Source organism: Plectrocnemia conspersa, unplaced genomic scaffold, assembly GCF_051122295.1.
Source record: "Plectrocnemia conspersa isolate PC_06_02 unplaced genomic scaffold, ASM5112229v1 ptg000001l, whole genome shotgun sequence".
Taxonomy (NCBI): domain Eukaryota; kingdom Metazoa; phylum Arthropoda; class Insecta; order Trichoptera; family Polycentropodidae; genus Plectrocnemia; species Plectrocnemia conspersa.
This window is the reverse complement of record NW_028277165.1, coordinates 22,388,189-22,409,428: the sequence shown is the minus strand read 5'-3', so window position 1 is coordinate 22,409,428 and position 21,240 is coordinate 22,388,189. Positions and strand designations below refer to the sequence as shown.

General features: G+C 28.7%; 2 protein-coding genes and 1 long non-coding RNA gene across 12 annotated transcripts; all 3 read right to left on the bottom strand.

Moving 5' to 3' along the window:
- Nucleotides 1–298: 298 nt before the first annotated feature.
- LOC148239259 (uncharacterized) lies at nt 299–11,847 on the bottom strand. 3 transcript variants are annotated; one of them, XM_088183320.1, is made up of 10 exons: nt 11,437–11,847; nt 4,636–4,794; nt 4,406–4,563; nt 4,233–4,338; nt 3,990–4,145; nt 2,571–2,735; nt 2,380–2,511; nt 2,248–2,321; nt 1,996–2,181; nt 299–1,024 (listed from the first exon to the last, which is right to left on the bottom strand). In XM_088183320.1, the coding sequence occupies exons 1-10, from the start codon at nt 11,705–11,707 to the stop codon at nt 815–817; spliced, it is 1,617 nt and encodes a 538-aa protein (XP_088039446.1). In that variant the 5' UTR covers nt 11,708–11,847; the 3' UTR covers nt 299–814. The 3 variants fall into 3 exon arrangements, with proteins under 3 accessions (XP_088039446.1, XP_088039456.1, XP_088039467.1); XM_088183330.1 differs by having other exon boundaries at nt 2,380–2,508; XM_088183341.1 differs by lacking the exon at nt 11,437–11,847 and having other exon boundaries at nt 4,640–4,771.
- A 655-nt stretch (nt 11,848–12,502) lies between these two features.
- On the bottom strand, nt 12,503–16,538 carry LOC148239258 (uncharacterized). Of its 6 annotated transcripts, none has more exons than XR_015809128.1 (12): nt 16,101–16,538; nt 15,904–16,035; nt 15,007–15,167; nt 14,175–14,224; nt 13,973–14,110; nt 13,782–13,918; nt 13,644–13,708; nt 13,437–13,580; nt 13,155–13,319; nt 12,903–13,067; nt 12,728–12,838; nt 12,503–12,669 (listed from the first exon to the last, which is right to left on the bottom strand). XR_015809128.1 is itself a non-coding variant. In XM_088183223.1 (12 exons), the coding sequence occupies exons 1-12, from the start codon at nt 16,285–16,287 to the stop codon at nt 12,517–12,519; spliced, it is 1,659 nt and encodes a 552-aa protein (XP_088039349.1). In that variant the 5' UTR covers nt 16,288–16,534; the 3' UTR covers nt 12,503–12,516. The 6 variants fall into 6 exon arrangements, 5 of the variants coding, with proteins under 5 accessions (XP_088039349.1, XP_088039374.1, XP_088039382.1 ...); XM_088183223.1 differs by having other exon boundaries at nt 13,778–13,918; nt 14,175–14,271; nt 16,101–16,534; XM_088183248.1 differs by having other exon boundaries at nt 13,442–13,580; nt 13,778–13,918; nt 14,175–14,271; nt 16,101–16,534.
- A 55-nt stretch (nt 16,539–16,593) lies between these two features.
- LOC148239257 (uncharacterized) lies at nt 16,594–21,101 on the bottom strand. Of its 3 annotated transcripts, none has more exons than XR_015809140.1 (11): nt 20,868–21,101; nt 20,673–20,807; nt 20,089–20,249; nt 19,795–19,891; nt 19,128–19,265; nt 18,894–19,069; nt 18,672–18,815; nt 18,014–18,178; nt 17,290–17,445; nt 17,091–17,213; nt 16,594–17,020 (listed from the first exon to the last, which is right to left on the bottom strand). It is a non-coding gene; the product is annotated as an uncharacterized LOC148239257 (long non-coding RNA). The 3 variants fall into 3 exon arrangements; XR_015809143.1 differs by having other exon boundaries at nt 18,941–19,069; XR_015809142.1 differs by having other exon boundaries at nt 18,894–19,043.
- Between the last annotated feature and the right edge of the window lie 139 nt (nt 21,102–21,240).

Below are 21,240 nucleotides of genomic sequence, written 5' to 3'. Positions count from 1 at the left end.
ATACATATATTTACATATTTATTTATATGTGATGTATAAATGTTACAGTGAATGTGTATTTATCGATGAAGTTATATTTTTATTAGTGATGACAAAATACATTTTCACCGGAACATTTATATTTCTACTTGCTAAAATATAAAACGCTAGTGAAATTATATGCTTCCCTAAAATCTTACAGTTGCGAAACGTTCATTTGCTGTTCAAACCCAAACCGAAACCCAACTTGAGCTAATGAAAGTTCTAAAAATTATTACAGTTTCATTAGGTAAAACATACAATAAATATCACTGATAAATACACTAAAAAAAAAACATCTTTTATTTTCATACATTCTTTATCTACCTAATTATATTATCATTTAATAATAAATATATTTGAGCAATAAATAATTTATATATCACAATAAGATAATTTTGAACCGATCAGATCAAGATTTTCATTAAAAATATAATAATTTTGTTTCACCTAACATCGAATAAAAATAAAATATAACTAAATAGATCACAATATTTTTATCATATAAATATTGAAAATAAATAAATTATTCTAACACATGGTCACCATACATCTACTGAATTTTTACAAGTAATCAAAACACAAACGTTAACCGTAATATACACATAATAAGCGTTTAGATTAATAATGAAATGTAGGACGAATACAAATTTAGCCTACAATATCTCAAAGACGCAATTTACTATATTTAATAGCAACATTTGACTATAATTTCGCAAAGCTAACCTCAAACTGGCTTTTAGAGATTATGGCGATTTTTTCTTATTCAATAAATAATAGATTTCTTCACACACTCTCATTCGAGACACGGTAACTGTTCATACTTTAAGCATACTCCTATATTGTCTTCAGGGTTTGATTTAGCCGTAGGTGGACCAAATTTAACACCGACTGCGAAGGGTTTGATTGAAGTTTCAATCCTGCATAACTGACCGCTGGGTAGATTCGGGCAAAAGGTCGAGCCGCAGTGGAATGGGTCGCAAACGCCCGGGCTGAAGGAACCGGTCTGAAAAAAATATATATTATTAAACTATGTATTGCATAACAATTTGATATTATTTGACACTATATATAATATATAAAACGTTTATGCATTTTAATTAATTGTATGTATATCAAAATATTGTGGTTCAACATTCACTTATACACAGTAACATCAGAAAAAATCTTTAATCAGTGATTGTGCTTAAGCTGAAAAATAAAATACTTTTAAATATATTAATTTTTTATAGTTTAAAGTGACTAAAGTTGAATTTGTATTTCTGAATATTAGTAGAAAATATATACAATACAATTTAGAGTTGCGACATTGTGTATGCCGTTTCCGCTAGGGTTCAACATGACAGAGTTTATCAGATCTTAAATTATAATATTGACAAGCTCAAGTTTCATTTGGTAATCCATCAATTAATGACAATGAAAAGTATTTAAATTATGTTGTGGATTGAAAGCAGGAAGAGGAAAGAAGAGAAGGCCATCCATTGTCATTGATAAATTCAAAGATCATTTCGATAGGAAATGATCTATGAACCTTATGAACAATATCAAGATGTACAGAGCTATTCTTTATGCTACAGTAACCAAAATATTAAACTATTAAAAACGATCGAATAAACTAGCCTTGTACTCAGGCTCACCAAAATCATTTAGGTTCATAGTGACTATATTATCAATTTAATAATAAAATTCTTTATAGGAATATAAAAATATTTTAAACAAAGCTTTATTTAAAACAGAAGACAGTGGTTCAATTTATTTTATTATAAGAATGAAATTTAATTTAAAATAATAAGCACAGTTTAACATTCGCTGACGATTTGCCAATGATTACATTTGCGGCGAAGAAATTTCATTTGTAGGTAATTGTATGCATTATATCTGCACAAATGAGAACAGTGACCGATTTGTATTATTATAACGTACAATGTGCTTGGAAAAGTATGTTAGGTTATTGTATTTAATACATAAAATAATTACCCCTAAAAATTCATCTCCATCACAAGGAGTAATTATTCTGTCTTGGCATCGCTGACGACCAAAACTAGACACTCCTTGACCGTAGTTTCCGTAACCCCAATACCTCCATAACTGTTGATCGTTTTTATTAGCAGCTCCAATATGCTGAGCGTAAGGACTCCATCTAGTAAACTGTCTTTCTGATATCTATAAAGAAACACTCATTTAACTTCTATATATTTTATTCCTAAACAAAATCCTTTTTGTATTTACTCTACTCGCTGCTATTTGACCATCTCCTGATCCCATAAAATTATCATCTTCTACAGTTTCTACAGATGGATCACCTAAAATCATATTTAAATCAAAAAGATATATTTTATAAATTATTAAATATTAAATTACCCATCGCAGTATCCATTTGCACATTTCCAATATTTCCAGGGCTTCCGAGATTTCCAGGGCTTCCAAGATTTCCAGGGCTTCCAAGATTTCCAGGGCTTCCAGCTCCCATTAATCCACCTCCATTGATACCTGCTTTAACAATTATGAATGAAAGAATACTTATTTGTATATTTTAAAACATTTTATACTACCTCCTGGCGTTTCCAGGGCCGCATTTTGTCCTATTCTAAAACTTCTGGCGTCGCATGGTTCGTAAGCAATGGAACACATGCCTCTGGTTTGTCTCACGCAAGATTTATAATCTTGTCTAGCTAGATGTCTTCCATTTTCGGCGTAGTTTAGTGTTTGTATGTAACCTGAAGATGATTAAAAATATTATTAATTTCATATTAAAAGAGCAAAAAATACATTTAAAATCAATCTAAAAAAAATGTGATTTATGAATACGCCACAGTTTGATAACTAGTTATATTACGTGACTGTAGAAAAGGCAACCATGCTAAAGGTCACTCAAAGACGAAAACGACTTAATCAACGCCACTTTTTGATTTCAATGAATTTGTGAAATGGGAATTACATATCAGAAAACAGTGAATTAATATTTTAGTTTCATTTTACAATAAGACGTTTGGTGTATTGAGGGTGATTAAAAATTGATTGAAAACATATATTTTATTAGAAATCTTAAGAATAATGATTAATAGTGTTAAATGGTGACTCCCAGATTTTCTGACACGTGACACACTTTTGCGACCCACCTGGTTAAATTAACATTTTTTTACTAAAAAAAATCTCATTCCTCGAGGGCTGAATATTTATGTAAAGAAATATCTCATACTAAAGCACGCGTTTTTTAAAATTGCCAATTTGACACAATAATGGCCGTAGCGTGAGAAATTTTATGATTTTTTCCATACATAAATATAAAGATGAGCAGTGAATTTCTTGAGTACTATTTTATAATAAAATATTAAAATTACAATTATATTTTATGATACAATATGTGCAAAAATAGTATCTTATATATTTCAAGAATATTATTTTTCTTTGACCGAAATATTATGATACAATCGACGCGTGATAATTTATATTTTCCTATAATTGATGACGTGTATGTTCTTCATTTCTCTAACTTTTGTTAAACTATGTCAATAGCCCCGAACTGATTTACATAAATTATGTCTAAGAGACATTTTTATTCAGAAATGGTTATTCCATAAATTTGCGTTAATTTTATATATCAAATGTTACAAAACAAATAATATGCAAATCAATTAACTTATAATAATGTATTAGTTTATTAGGGTCATAATATAATATATTATACCAGACACGAATTTCGTCATAACTTTGTGTATATGTTACAGTGAATGTATTTAAAGGTCAGAATGGCGTAGTCCGAAAGAACTAGATTGCTAACCCAGAGGCCACGGGTTCGAGGAACGAGTAAAACTATGATATTTAATTACGTCTTCATTTAAAGTAGCATACAACTTTAAAATTATAATGTAAAAATAGATCTATAGTATATAAAAATATATGTTTATTTGCTTTAATAAACCATATATATATTTAAAGTCAATGCGATAAAAACCATAATGAAAATTTACCTTTCTTGGTTGTAAAATACTGAAGACATCCGGCTGGTGCTCTTTGAGCGAACGGAACTTGCATAACTTTGATCTCCCAAAACCGCTGCAAATTAGGTCTAGTCATCTTCAAATTGATCAACACCCTGTTCACATTCTTGTCCAGGTCGTAGTAGACTTTAAATTAAAATCATCATTACATCATCGCATTCATTCATAGGGAGAAAAAAAGCATAATGGTTGTAATGAGTCGGCATTACTTACTGTGCTGATCGCTGTTCTGACCGCAAATGTTAAAATCTTTGGAGTTGCCACCTGTTATGGTGAACACGTCAGAATCGCATTCTCCTGTCCGCCTATTAGGTTGACCCTGAATAGAATAATATATATATTTATATATATATATACATATAAAAAAATAGTATATATAAATATACCATATTAAAATGTATAAAATCTAGGCGCAATTGAGATGCTCCATCCATTTTCTTGACTATTAAAGAACATCCACCCATACTCCTAGATAAGCTCGGAAACTCAGGCGATATAAAGTAGGTTAAATTGTTAGTGATCTCCTTGCCGCACGAGACTGTAACTGTATAAGAAAAGTTTTTGTAATTAAAAAAAAACAATGTATTTAGAAGTAAATAATGTTTTTGTAACTCACATACACAACAAACTCCAAACCCATGTGCGCAAGAGCCGCTCGATATACCGCTGCGTCTTCTGCAAGAGTATGGATTTAGGCACAATCCAGATCTTCTACCATCTTGAGCCTTGCATTCGTGTTCTTCGCCGAATGAGAAGAAGTTAAACATTGAAAGACCTGTGAATATAAAACAAGGAATGAAGCAGATTCTCATTATGTGCATACATAAAAAAATGACAAAATTTAATATTGCTGAGTGAAATGACAGTTGTTGTATTTTATAATGACAACTGTATAATCTGCAACAAATTATTTCTTATCATAGTGACATTATTTATTTAATAATTAAATAGCTGTCAAAATATAAAAAAAAATCTCAACTGAATGGTGTTTTTTTTTCGAGAAAGAACTTTAAAATAAAATAAAACATAAAAATCGTGGTAGTATCCATGATATTAGCTTTATCGGAGAGATGATTTTATACCATTAGAGAATAAATATGATTGCTCAAATAAAGCGCAATCTGGAAGTCCAATTTTCTACCACTTTTTCAAGCAGCCGTTGGCTTTAACCCTTTGAGTCGTCCATCGTCGTAGACTAGTGACTTCACATATCTTCACAGAAAATAATAAAAAGGTGTTAAATCACACGCTCTTAGAGACCAATTCACAGGTTCATTCCGCAAAATTATGCGCTCCTTTAATAATATTCGGTTGTTACAACAAAACTAATATTCAGTTGTTACAACAAAAAAACATATGAAAAAAATAAAATATAAATCATGTTTGAATTAAAAAACACACATCAACATTATTACTTATTTTTATTATATAGTCCATTATACAACCTAAATTTAGTTTTATTTTTATATGAAAAATGTTTTTTTTTTAAACATATATTTCGCGCAATTTTTTAATTATTTAAATATAAATATTGAGACATACTTATGGATAATATTTAAAACCAATTTTTAGTGAAGCATATTCCGTGGACTATTTAGGTAAAAATATATCTGAATGTAGATAAAAATGTATAAATAGTAGAAAGAATTTCGTGTATGCAATACCTGCCTTTGCTTCCACTTCGCCAGCCATCCTTATCATAAAAAGAACGCGGTCATTTCTCTCTTACATAATATAATCACTGTGAACTGCTAAGTACCGTTAGATTTGCCTGATATAAAGCAAATGTATATCTTTTATGTTGATACTAAGATTTTTTTGCATAGGTCTTCTACTAAAAGGGATAATAATATTCTACTTTGATATGCTACCTTGATAAAAGGTTAATTCCCTACAATTATGTTACGCTTTTGCTTTCGTTTTCATAGTTTTAAGTCATCGTTTTCAACAAATACGATGTACGAATTAAAAAATAAATAAATAAATATTTTCGGTAACACGGTATTTCATTTTTGTCCCAATACTGGTATTACCGGTATCGGTACTAACGATATTGCAATTCCTATTTGGAAGTAATTAACAAGGTGGTTTCCATTGTCTGGGATCAGACATGCCACTAAAAGTATGTTTATTAATTAGGCAGATAAAAACTAGCAATTAACAAAATTAATTATGGTGCAATAAAAAAGGTATAGATTCATTTAAAAAATCTTTACTGAAAATATTAGAAGTCTATGACGCTACTAATAGAGCCCATAATAAAAAAAAGTTTTTAACGAGTACACAAAAAATTTCATACTAAAAGTTAAAATACTTTTCCTAAAAATATGTTACTTTGCAAAGAATTCTTTGAGGCAGATCTGTATGAAAGTTTCTTAGAATATTCACAAATCTTTAATCACTAAAATAAATATAAATTTTAATATTACTTCTACACATAAAATTTATTTATCTAGTTCTAAGGTTCTAAATGAGATGCAAAGGGAGTAAACGCTTACGCGATCTTCAGCCAAGGGTATCCAAGTTCACATAATAAGTTTACCGGGTTATTGCTTACCTGTTATTCAAGTTATCCGCGTAATACTTTAAAGGTAAAGTAGTGTGCGAAACGGAATTACTCTGGTGGGTTACCTGTGTCAGGTCGTATTCCGTTACTTCAACCATTCTGGTCATCTTATCAGGATCTTTATTATAATATTGGGAACGCGGTCTTCCTCGTTTGAAACGACATTCCAACTAACAAACTCTGATTGAGAAAATATCATTTTATTTAAATAAACTATAATATATATAAGAAAATACTTGAGCAAAAAAAAAATATTTTTATAATAATCAAAAATTGATGTACCTACATTTATTGATATTTTTATAATGGTCTTCATTAGCAATGTTTGTACTCCCACTTTCAATTTTCAACAGTTAAGTCGTGTATATTTTTTGCTTAACATATTCCGGATTGACAGGATTCAAAAGCCATCTATTCTGCTAAGATTTTTTGCTTCAAGTCATCAAAGATTTATCTATCATGCATGTTATTTAATTACGATAACGAATTACAACAATTAATTAAAATCATTCTTAATTCACAATATTGCACTTAACTGTAAATATAAAGCTGTTAAGGTAACCATAAACTTATACATATACTTGTATCTTATGGCCCATAAAATTCTGCATATATACATAATGTATAAACGTAGCTTTCAATGTTATAGTTAAATTCTAAGAAGGTATCTAAATATAGTGTCTCATAAAAGTTTATACACTTCTAAATATATACTATGATAAAAGAGCGTTTTCACCGGTTTACCCGTTAGATAACATCTCTTAAGTATATGAATTTATAGCATTGTTATTTAAAGTTGCATGTGCTGAAAGGGTATACAAAAATATATAGATCATATCAAAAATCATCTAAAAAATAGCTTAAATTCCTAGATAAAAATTATATAAACTCACAGTTAACAATACTGAGTATATTTCTAAATACAAAAATAAACACAGTTTTTGTAACCCACGAACGACTACAAAATGACATTTACATAAAAATATCTATAAAGTAATAAAATATTAGTATTCGTATAAAATCAGTGAAATATATTTTATAATTTTTTATAATTTCTAATTAGCAGTAAAATATATATAATATATATTTTACTGCTAATTAGTAATTATCTATTTTAATTTGATTTGTGCTTTATGCAGCTTGTATTTTTACAACTTGTTTAATTAATTTAACTCGATTCTGTTACAACAATTACTCGATAGATACCAATACGAATGCTTCTTCCTGAACTAAGAATCGAAATATTGTAATTATTCTAACCATGCTACTGGGACATTTCTTATTAATAAGGAACTCAATAATTGATAATAACGTGTCCTAAAAGATAGCTCGTAAATTGTTATAATACATAAAATGATATATTTTTACGTAAAATAACATTCCTATGCAAGTTCAACGAATAAGGTTATAGTTTGTTTGGTTGTTGATATGTTATTATTTATTTATATCAAAATTCCATATTGATCTAAAATTTTACACTTTATAAAAAATCAGTAGTATCATTGGTACTATAACCAGTATAACCTCATTCAGCGAGATTTGGCCAACTTAGCAGTCCTTAGATTGGCAAAAATATTTACATAAATATTTATTAATAACATTAACTCGAAAAAATTCCATATATAACCTCGTTTGAAGTGTGTTAACATTTTTTGGGACATTGTGTGTTTTTATTAGATTTTTCTTCGAATATACAAAAAAAATATCATTCATCACTCTCATTTTCGTTTAACTATTCTTTTCGTTCTAAATTGATCGGCGCTGTGCCACTTTTCCCAATTTGCAAACTTGTAACGTTAACGTCGTAATATAATATATAGTTAAACTTGAACTCAAAAATATTACGATGCGCGCGTATTGAGCGATAATTGATCGTTCGTTTGCAAATACAATTTTAACCTGTTCCGTTAAGAGTATAACATTACGTGTTTATGTATGTACATACATATGCAAGTAAATTACATATGTATATATTTATGTACTTACACATTTATTCAAACCACATACGTGGTGTGATTAAGAAGGAAAATATATTGAGAAAAGCGTGAATGATTTAAGTAACCTAAATTCTTGTTATATTATATAAAGAAGTGCGTAAAAACGAACGATAGAAAAACGTTAATATACAAAATGCGTGCGCACTGTGGCACGTATTATATTAAATGTATATGGTGCATAGACAGCTGTTTATGACAGATGCGATCAAAGATGTCAAAAAGTTAGAAATTCATATAGAATTGGTGAGATATACTATTTTATTAATGTTATTTGTGACGTCTAGAATCAATATCAAGCATATCAATTTTTTATAGTTTTTTTAAACATGTTTTAGAAAATAAGTTTATATAAGTCTTAAAAAATATATAATAAACTCGAATGACAAATAATTAACAAAATCGTTTTTCTACGAGATCGATCCTTATTATATATAAAAAGGTATTCCGGTAAAATTAGTATACTACATTAAATACATTAATGTATTTAGTGTAGTATACTAATTTTACGTATGTATATGATATATGTTCAAAACTAAATTTACAATAAAACAAGTTTTTTTACTACATTTCATACATGTATTCAAAAATACAGCTAAAGCGTATTTTACTCAAAGTCTAACATAAATGTATATAGGGAAAACCGAAATTAAATTTTAATTGTAATTTTTTTAATTTATTGTTTTTGCCATTGATAGCTAAGTACGTTTGTAATATGTGTATTAGTTGTGACTTATAGATTTCACATTTCAAAATTTAAAAAATGGGCCCTCAAATTCACGATGATATAATTTTTACGATGTGAACAAATTATACAAAATTGCATGTTATATGAATTTCTTAAAAATTTGCAACCACGGTGACAAAAATATTATTCTAATATATGATATATTGGTGATTCATTAGATATACATAAATGTCAAAAAGTTTCGAACGAAATATTTAGATATAAAATATAGTTCTAAATGTGGGAGACATGCAAGGACAGGCGCCGATGTCCTGGCTGCATAAATGAAAGAAAATTCTTCTCAAACTATCCATCAACTGACCAGAAATGAAAATTCTAGTCAAACTATCCATCAATTAACCAACTAAAACTAATCTAGTCCGATTGAACAGTGCATAGACACATAAAAAATATTGGGAAGGCATGGAGACAAGGTGTATGGGTTCCACACGAATTGAAAGAAGAAAACAAGTCGACGCGTATTTGCATACAGCAAAACCTCCTGGATCCTAAATCTGATCACCTTTTCTCGATTATTTGATAATCGGAGATGAAAAATGAGTGTTGCACAAACAACGTAAAATACGGTGGTTATCCAAAAGTCAAGTAGTAAAACCTACTTTTAGGACTGAACTCACTAAAATTAAAGTTAATTTGTATGTACGGTGGGATTGCAAAGAGATTATGAATTACGAAACTCTTAAACTTTTTACGCGGCAATATATTTAAAAAAAGAATTTAATTACGTGATTTTCTCGCGTTTGAATTAGTTCCTCTATATTTCGCCGGCGATTTTCCCGGCATCTTCAGGAGTTTTTCACATTTTTTTTATATGGTTCACTTTTATTTACTTCGCGCTTATATTGCTGCGTAAGAATAAAAACAATTTAATAATATTAACAGTTACATGCTGTAAATCGTTTTTTTAAAGATCGAACATTTGCAACAATACGCAAAAACGATCGATAAAAAATTTGTCAGTATGCTCCTATCCGCGGAGCAGTAAGGGTGTAATAATATTCAAACTAAAAAACGTGTTTTTAAAATTAAAACCAAAAAAATAGTGCGAGTAAAAAATCCCTTCCTGCACGAAATAAATAAAAGTGTACCATATAAAAAAAAATGTGAAAGACTCCTGAAGATGCCGGGAAAATCGCCGGCGAAATATAGAGGAATTAATTCAAACGCGAGAAAATCACGTAATTAAATTATTTTTTTAAATATATATATATAAATATATATATATAAATATATATATATATATATATATATATATATATATATATATATATATATATATATATATATATATATATATATATATATATATATATATATATATATATATATATATATATATATATATATATATATATATATGAATTTTTAGATTTTCGCGAGTATAATTATTTTTTAGAATACAAGTAAGCATAAATCGCGATGAATCTAGAGATTTAAAATATATATATATATATATATATATATATATATATATATATATATATATATATATATATATATATATATATTTATATATATATATATATATATATATATATATATATATATATATAAATATATATATATATATATATATATATATTTATGGATTTTTAGATTTTTTATAATTAAATAGTAATTGCTACACAATTAAACAAACACATTAACACAGACACAAATGACTTATCCGAAACAAATGGACCAATAATTAATATAATTATTAATGCCCTTCCGCAACGAGTATATATGACAAGGTCAAGAACAAGAGCGGCAGTTGCAAATAATTTGTGATCATGGAAGGAAAATCACGGCCGAAATATAGAATACAAATAAGCAAAAATCGCGATAAATCCCGAGATAAAAAAATATATATATATAAACTTATAAACACAACTAATTGTACATTTACGCAATTAAATAAATAGTTTGTGCCAGACACTCAACTTTTTATATCAATAGCAACTGTAAATAAAAATATATCAAGTTTTTTTTATAATCAGTTATGCCCATAGTATGAAAATATATTTTTTTAGTTATAAACTCAATAATTATGATTTTTTAATATGTAATAAAATATCCTGGGCATGTTTGATTTCTAAAAACTTAACACAAAATGATTTAATACATTACTTTTTCCTCCTCTCCTGCCACTTGTGAAGTTGCGTATGGGAGCATTTTCAACAATTTCCATGCTCTCCATTATTGCCTCGTTTTCCACATTTTCCACACTTTCCACGCTTTCTATGCTTTCCACCTTTTCCACCCTGTCTGTTCTGCTTCCCCTAATTTGAGCACCATCATTCCAGATGTCGTACGACGGCAGAGCCGGTGAAAGCTCGCACAGTGGAACAACCACGAACAGCACCCACAGTTCCAAACGCATGGTGCGCCACTGCAGCATCAGTGGTGCAGTGTCATGGTGACCGGTCGTCTTCGAGTTTTGTCAGCGACTGAGGATGGCAACGTGAATCATACGGCAAAAAAGTGGCAGTGGCGAGATAGCGGTATTCGGTGTTTAATTGCAAAACGACAAATTGGGCAGAAAGTGTTGTGAATTCGAAATGGGTCCCCGGAACCGGCTCAGACTACGATGACTGCAGGGCCGGTACCATGGGACTAGGTGATGCAATCAGATTTTTGATGATTGGAATCGTGCAGCCAGTTATCTTACGTAGAGAAATATTTGTATATAAGAAAAGAGAATTTACAGAAAAAGGGGGGAATAAAAAAAACAGATTAAGTAGCTAAAAAAATAATTAATATTCTAGAAGCACTATATGTCAAAAATATAATTTTTATCGTATTATTTATTAATATTTATGTAGGTTATGTTTCATCTTATGTATTGATTATAAAAAAATCACATTTTTTTCTATTTATAAGTAAAAATAAAAAATGCTACCGATATATCAATATTTTATTACGATGCTTCTTTATCATAATATACTATAATATAAACATGAAAAATTAAATTTTAGAAGTTAACTATGTATTAAAAATAAATTAAATTTTCCATCAGTAACAAACCTTCATTTTTTTAATTTTAAATTTAATTTAATTTTAAGTAAAATATAAACAGAATTATAATTTTTAATATTTTAATACATAAGAACTGTCGTCAGTCATTTTCAGAAGCATCCGGATAAAATATGCTTACATTACATATAGGTATCATGTTTTACATAAAAAAATGCAATGAAATGATTATGTTTATATATTATTTTTCAACTTATACTTGACACAAAATTTCTTATCATTGTTAACTAAAATCTTCAGCAGAAATGGATCTGACGTTTCTTTGCTGTAACATCTGGTGTTTTTTTTAAGTCTCATCTCATCATAACAATTGTACGTATAACATGGCTGCAAAAATAGATTATTTAATTGTTAAAAAATATTATATTTATATAACTATATTTACCTCTAATCCACATTCGTGATTATTACAATTCTTGCAAGTCATATAAACGTAATTTTGACAATTATGCGTATTTTCTCTTTTTAAAACTTTATGAGTATAACGTACATTCGGCTAAAAAATATAAATGCGATAATTCAAAAGGTATAGTATTCAGTTAATAGTGTTTTATATTTACACAATTTAGAATGTATGTCCGACACGCTGGTATTAAACAAGATAATGATGTATGTATCCCAATACAGAAATAGTATAGGACCGTCGGTTTATCCCTACCATCATTAATTATAGTAAATTCAATTTTGTCAGAATCCTTGTGACCATAAATACGCACAGGTTGAGACTTTTGTAAAATAAATTTATTTATTAAATAAAATAAAATTATTCTTAAACATAAATATAATCCAAGCCATAATTTATGTTTACTTACAATGCAATCGCGAGTATTTTGTGGTGTACCACCACCTCCGCAAAATGTTAAGCCACAATATAAATTTATCGTCTGAGCAGCACACCATCTCATTGTTACATGAGGACTATTAGAGGCAGTATAGAATAATTGTCCTGATATTTCATTAATTTTAACAGGATTTTGCTACAATAAAATATTACAACACAAAAATAACACATAAGTTAAATCGATGTTAAGAACTAATTATATATTTTTTAATTAAAATATTAACAAGGTATGAGTGGTTATATATTAAATTACCACACATGCTTTCTTTGTAGAGTCGCTTCCACCCCCACCGCAATCAACTAAATTACATTGAAACTCTTGCGATTGTTTTTTACATAGTCCTAGCTTTTCTTCTGGTGAATTTAAATTTTCAATTACAAGTTGAATATCCGCATCCTAAAAAACAACATTATTGTAAATCAGTCATTAGAATTTATACTGATAAATAAACATAATTACCGAAAATCCAAAATTTTTCTTTTTTATTAATGCATCAACATCGATGGATTCATTTTCTTCTAATTCTATTATTTATAAATAGCTATTAAAAACATATATATGTTCTTACTATATAGATATAAATATTTATTTACCTACGTCATGGCTACCAGAATCATCTTTTTCTAATTGACAATTATCAATCTCAATACAAGCCAAGTTAATGTTTCTTTTCACGCATATATTAATAGGTTCGCCATTATTTACTTTTATATTCTCAATATTTTTTATTTCACCTGTACAAATTTATTTTATTAATGTATTTAATCCTTTATTTTAGAATTCGTTACCTTCGTTTTTATTTAAAACCTGGTGACAGTGAAATGGCACGTGTTGTCCATAAGTCAATTGAGTTATATAAACAAAAACAATTGTTTCATTGTTTACTACAGTCTGGATTTCCAAATTATTTTGCATTGGCAAATATACTGAAAAATTGTAATACATGTAAAAATAATTGAAAATGCTTATTGTTAACAAAAATTAACTCACAGTGTTGGCCACCATGGTCTGAACCAATCATTTCCGCAACCACAATTTTTCTGATTGGATCAAATATTAAAAGTTTATTTTTCTTATTATCATTATTCTTAAAAAATACACATAATTAAATTAAAAATAAAAATACATATTTATTTAATGAAACACCACTTTTCCTAATAAAAGTATTTTATGAAAATAAGTAAAATTTAATTATTTTAAAATTAACATTCAATGAACACCTTTGTAAACAAATATATTTAATGATTTACAAAATCACTGATCATAGCTTTTAGTTTAATTATGTACATCTTAAGAATTATACATTTTATTAATTCTACATGTTTACATGTATTAGCCATATTCATAGATACTTATTCGTAATAGTATAAATAAAAAGTCGTACAGACATAGCGGCGTAGCTGAGGTTTGTGCCGCCCGGGGCGATGCTTAATTCAATTATCACCCCCCTCACCCCCATACAATTATCTAATACAAAATCTGCATTTTTTCAATATGCCAAAGCTTTCTGGAGCAGGCGGCCACTTTTGGTCTTCCCCCCCCCCCTCTTTTTAAGCCAGCCAAAAATATTTTTATCTATATAATTTAATGACCGATCGGATCATATTATCAGTTTATTGTTTTTACATATTCAACATAGCTCTTAGCTACTCATGGATATATATTTTGAGTGCATTCAATTTAGGAACTCCCATTACACGAACGGTTCCTCCATTGCGAAAACGCCGCTCCTAACAAGTGCCGCCCGGGGCGGTCTCTCCCCCCCTCCTACTTCTTCCTAGCTACGCCACTGCGTACATATAAGTATTTAGTATATTTTTACTTGTAAATCCAGTTCTATAATGTCCAGTCTCAATTGAACGGTGCCAATATTTTTTTCAATTATAACACGACAAGGGCTTCGAAGTTTTTTTTTCAGGTAATCTTCCGAAAAAATAAAATATACGTTTTTGAAATTTGTTTTTTTTCCGCAAGTTGTAGTCTCTAAAAAATAAAAATAAAACATTATACTGTGAAATATCCTATTAAATATTAATAAGTCTTTTTATGATGCGAATCAATCCACTTTTGGTTTCAATATAAAGGAATAATTGATTTATTTTGCTACTTTATAAATAATTTTAAAAAAATACTGTTTATTCTCAAATTATTAAAAAAATCGTGATATTGAAAAACATTTTCAAGAGTATTTTTTTCGCTTTCAGCAACTATTTTAAATGCTGCTTTATGTGCAGCAAATTCTCTGTGATATTTTTTTTTCGAAGTGAGCTATCTATGTCTGAATAAGTTATCTCATTTGCTTGACCCCATTCTTTGAAAAGTTATATTTTTACAGGACGTACAGCCAAGTTTAGTCTTGTAAACACAGAGCCATTCATATTTCAATCAAAACAATTTTTTTTTAATATAGGTACAGCAGTCTTTTATGTTTGCATTTATAGCTTGCCTTTGCTTCTCAAAAAAGGTTTAAAAATATCAACTAATTTATATATTTTGGCGTTGAATCTATTGTGACGTTTTTATTAACAAGTGTGGACTAAACAACAATTTTTCAAAAGTTACTTTTAAAACTGAAAAGATTCTGGATATTTTAATATTATCCCTAGAACAAAAATATGGAATGAAGAAACACAATTTTGCACTTACATTGTACTTTACAATAATCCAATAATAATAACGATGATAACATATATTAATAACGATAATATGTAATACTAACTATGACAACAAACTTCATTGGAATTTTCACACGTTTTAGAATTACTAACATTTTCACCTTCACATTGCTCTTCCGGTATACAATATCCGCTTAGATATTCACCGAATAAACATTTTTGTACCTCGAATTTTTCTAAAATTAAATAAATATTACAATGAAAAATAAAAATAGTCAATAGCTAAAAATGTATGTCACACCTTTCTTAGTATTTGCAATTCTATTGAGCTTCTGTGCGATCTTTGTGTATTTGTCCGTTTTGTAGCTTGATCTCATCAATTGTTTCCACTCATCCAAATCGCCAAAAGGATCCAAAGAATTTGCAACAACAGTCGCCAATATTGCTAAAACACTTATTATAACCTCAAAATCAAAATAACGTGCCATAGCGGTCTTATCACATAACTCTGAACTACTGTTAAATCATTATATAATACACCATATTATAAATAAATTGTATTATCATACTAAAATTAGCTATACGAAAGATCAGTGTTTAAAGTCACCGCTTATCAAGTTTTAAGTTATTGGGTCAAATATCACATCTGATATTCCAGAAAGTTCAACAAAATATGATTTAAGGACAAACAATTTTATTATTCAACATTAAGTATTATATATAGAATTATAATAAGCACATATATATATTTTTTGACAAAGAATCTATTATTATTTAAATTGTTATTAAAATACTTTTTTTATAAATATCCGGTTTTATTTTTTTTAACGATTTTTTTTTCAGTGTCAAATCTAAATAAATATATTATTTTTATTTTTTATGTAACTTTTATAACGATTATTTTAATTAACAATAAACATATCGTGACAGAAAGTTAAGCAATAATTTCAGAATCGGCAAGATAAGGTGATCTTATGACGATTACTTTAAATTTATCATTCTATCAGATTTCCCCCAGACTATCGATAAGCGAATATTGTATTTATGAAACAACAATAAAAATTAAAGTAGATTGCTAATCTTTAACTTATATTTAACGCAGAATTCATTAGAGAAAATATTCAATAAGAATGGATCTGTCGTTTGTTCGCTGTAGCATCTGGTAAATTTAGTGAAATTATATTGTCCATTTAAATCAAAGCAGTTGTATGCGTAACAAGCCTGAAAGTTAAAAATATACTAAATACGATTAAATTTCCCAAGTTATCTAGTAAAATTGAAATTAATTTACCTCTGAATTCTTCTGACATTTCTTATCACTACATGTATCACATGGCATATAAACATAGTTTAGGCATTCATGCGTATCTCTTTTTTCTCTATTTGTACTTTTGTTTCGAAGGCGTAGATTTGACTACAATATTGTAGATTATAAAATAAAATATATTATATAATATTGTATTCTAGTAGTATAGTATGACTATAATTACACAAGAACTGACGTATGTTCTACACACTGGTATCATACAAGAAATTTCTGTAGGTATACCAACACAAAATAATAACACGACTGCTGGTATATTTGAAGAGGTAAATAATACATCGTCATTTCCGTCATTGCCACCATATAAAAGTACTGGACTAGACTACAAAAAAAGTAATAAATATTAAATATCAGATATCAACAATATACCAATTATTATTCGTATCAAATTGATTCGAAGACACAAGGTTTGAGAACCCTAGGGGTATGACTTTGTAGCCAGTGAGACGCTTAGTGGAATCTAGTTGAAGCTTTTATTAGATTATATAATATTAAAATTGTGTTAGACGATAAATGGCGAGATATTTTCTCCATGCGTGGTGGAGAATCTGGCGCAGGGATGATGTCCGTGGGAGGTCTTCAAAGGTCTTGTAGGCACCTGCAGCGAGAATGTCTGGAGGCAGTTCCTCTGCTGCAACGATCGTGCTCGGGAGTCTCAAGTCGTATCTTCGCGTCTATCAGTGGGGACGCGTCTGCCAAGCGGGGTGAATCTACTGGTCTCTTCGAGTGGCTGCTTGCTGACCAATCACAATTATCCAGTCGGCGAAATAAGTATACGCCTTTAGAAAGCGGCATTCGCTTGATGGGCATTGTCCAAGGTCGTATTGCATTGCAACGGGAATCTTGTGAATCCTGTTGCATATTATTATAATGCATATCTTAAAGCTTACCATGCAATCACGAATGTTTCTATCCGTGCCACCCCCTCCACATATATTCAAACTGCAATATAAAGACAGCGTCTGTGCTGCACACCACCTCATCGTTACATGTGCATAGCTTGATGGGTAATAATATGTCTGTCCTTCTTCTACACTTTCTATGACAGGATCTTTCTAGATATAATTAAAGAAACATTAAAGGATAAATAAAAAGGTATAGTACTATAAAAGCAGATAAATTAATGTAAAAAATTGAAAATCTTATTTTGTGAGCTACTCCAATTTGACATTCTTTACAATAAAACTAAAATATCTTAATTTCTGAGTCTACCCAAATCATTTGAAGGCAAATAATTAAAAATTATAAAATAATTTTATCATTGTGTTGTAAGAAATTTTCTACTGCCTCTAATATATTAAGTATATTTTTTTTAATTTATGCCTAAATTTATATTCTTAAGTTTTAATAAATAACATTGAAACTATTACAAATATGCATGTCAGGACCACCCGTAATCGTTACAATAAAATTAGTCGTAAAAAATTTGTTAATAAAACTTTATATAACTATTTGATTTATTTGCGTTTCTTGGAAATAAATCATATATTGAAATTTACTGTTTGTACTGGTTACTATATGTATTATATATTTGATTAATTAAATTACCACACATGCTTCTTTCGTAGTTTTACTTCCACCTCCACCGCAAGCAACTAAATTACATTGAAACTTTTGCGATTGCTTTTTACATATTCTTAACTTTTCTTCTATTGAGTCCGAAAATTCAATGGCAAATCGAGGGTCAAAACCCTAAATAAATAAAATAAAAAAACAGAAAATTATTACATACATTTTTAAGAAGTCGTTTTGATAAAAACATATAATTACCGAAAATTCGTCAGTTTGGTTTGTGATATATTTATTATCAAACTTACCAACGACATTTTTTGGCAAGTCACATTTGTCAATCTCAATACAAGTAATGTTACTGCGCCTTTTGATGCATACATTTAATTCAGTATTCTTTATCCTTATATCCTTAATAATCGTAGATATAAATTTGCCTGTACATATTTATTTTGTACATATTTATTTTTAATTTTATATTTTAGTGTTTCTTACCCTCGGTTTCAATAAAAAACTGGTGACAGTGAAATGGTACGTGTTGACCATAAGTCAATTGTGTTATATTAACTACAATCTCCGATTTAAAATTCACTATAGTTCTAATTTCCAGATCATTTTGCATTGGCAAATATACTAAAAAAATATGTTATATACGAGGGCGGTTGATAATTAGTCGGCCTAGGCAAGATGTCGCTACCAGTATCACCAAAATAGTTTTATTTATAAACACTAACTTTTACATATCTACTTGTCAATTGTTGATCTGCTGAGTCATTTAGTTTGTGTTCAACGGTCATTGAAAGCGAACAACTTTTGAGGTTTCACAAAAGTTTGTGCAGTAATTAGATACTTGTTTAAAAGAAAACGAAAGATGGGATTAGCGCCGAATTAAACGATGTTTATGGGGACATGGCTTGATGGTAAGAGAAAGAGGTCATCGCTACAACAGAGGCCTATTTTGAGGGCTTCCAGATCTCGTATTATTTGGAGGGCATCAACAAATTGGAGAACCGTTGAAAGAAATGTATAGTGCTAGAAGGAGATTATGCATAGAAATAAAATTAGTTTTGACGAAAAATGTTGTGTTTTCTTGCCTAGTCCGATTAATTATCAACTGCCCCTACTATTAAAAAAAAGTTATGGTTTTCAAAAATGTACTTACAGTGTTGTCCTTCTACAATTGAACCAATAATTTTTGCAGCAATAGATTTGCGGATTGGATCGTATATTAAAAGACTATTACTTCGCTTATCTTCATTCTGAAAATATATATAAGTGTTTATATATAATATATATATATAAAAGCCTAGACATTATTTTTTTACAATTATTTGACGTAATCATTTACTAATGTTTCAAACAATGTATTATACGTTAGGATAGATTTGGTGAGATATGATTAAAACCAAAAGATTGCTAACCTAATCGACTGTACTGAAAAATTATACTTGTTTACCTTCAAATCCATTTTTATAAAGTCCAATCTCAATTGAACTGTGCCAAAATTTTTCTCGATTACATAACGACAATTGCTGCTAAGCTCCTTCTTCGTATCACTAGGCGCAACGTAAAAATACACATTATTTTGGTTTGATTTATATCCACAATCTGCGATTACTAAAAATAATATAGATAATTAATATGAGATTAAAATTACCACACAAAATTAGAATCTGGAAAGTATTTTTATTGATTTAAATATAATTAAATTTTAATATCATTCCCTTTAAACGCAAGCGACTTTTTAATGAATCACCTGTTATTTTTCTTCACGCGTCAGTATATCTTTCTATAAATAAATATTAAATACTTGGTTTACTGATAAATAATGCTAGTACAATAATTAACATGTTTTAAGAAAATAATTTGTTAAAAAAAAAGTGCTTAATACTTCTCCTAAGAGTTTTACTGTCGAGTTTTATAATATCCAGATAGTATTGCCATAAATTAAGAAAACAATATATAATTTTTGCCATTGATTTTAACACAAGGGATATTCAATAATTTTAACAAAAATATGTATTATAATATAATACTAACGATGACAACAAACATGATTGTACTTTTCACACGATTCTGAACCGGAATGTATGCCATTTTCATGTTCACATTTTCTTTCCTCCATACAAAATCCGTTGATATTGTCGTTGAAACATTGAATTCGTTTGTTTTTTTCTAAAAACGAACAGATTTTTAATTAATAAGAAAATTAGTAAATAGTTGGTTTGATCACACTTTTTTTAGTATTTTTATTAATGTTGAGCTTTTGCGAGATCTTTATGTATTTGTCCGTTTTGTAACTCGACCTCATCAATTGCTTCCATTCATTCAAGTCACCAAAAGGATCCAAAGAAGTTGCAGCAATCGTCGCCAATATTGCCAAAGCACATAAAATAACCTTAATAGCCAAATGGCGATCCATAGCGCGAGATAAAACGTCTGTCCATTGAAATAGTTCCATACGACTGCATAAACATCATAACAATATTATAAATAAACAAAATTATCACACCAAGATTATGGAATTATTATTATATATTTTATTTGTGCTCTTAATAAAATATGGATCAACTTATTGTATTAGCTTATAACACATTTGTACCCATAT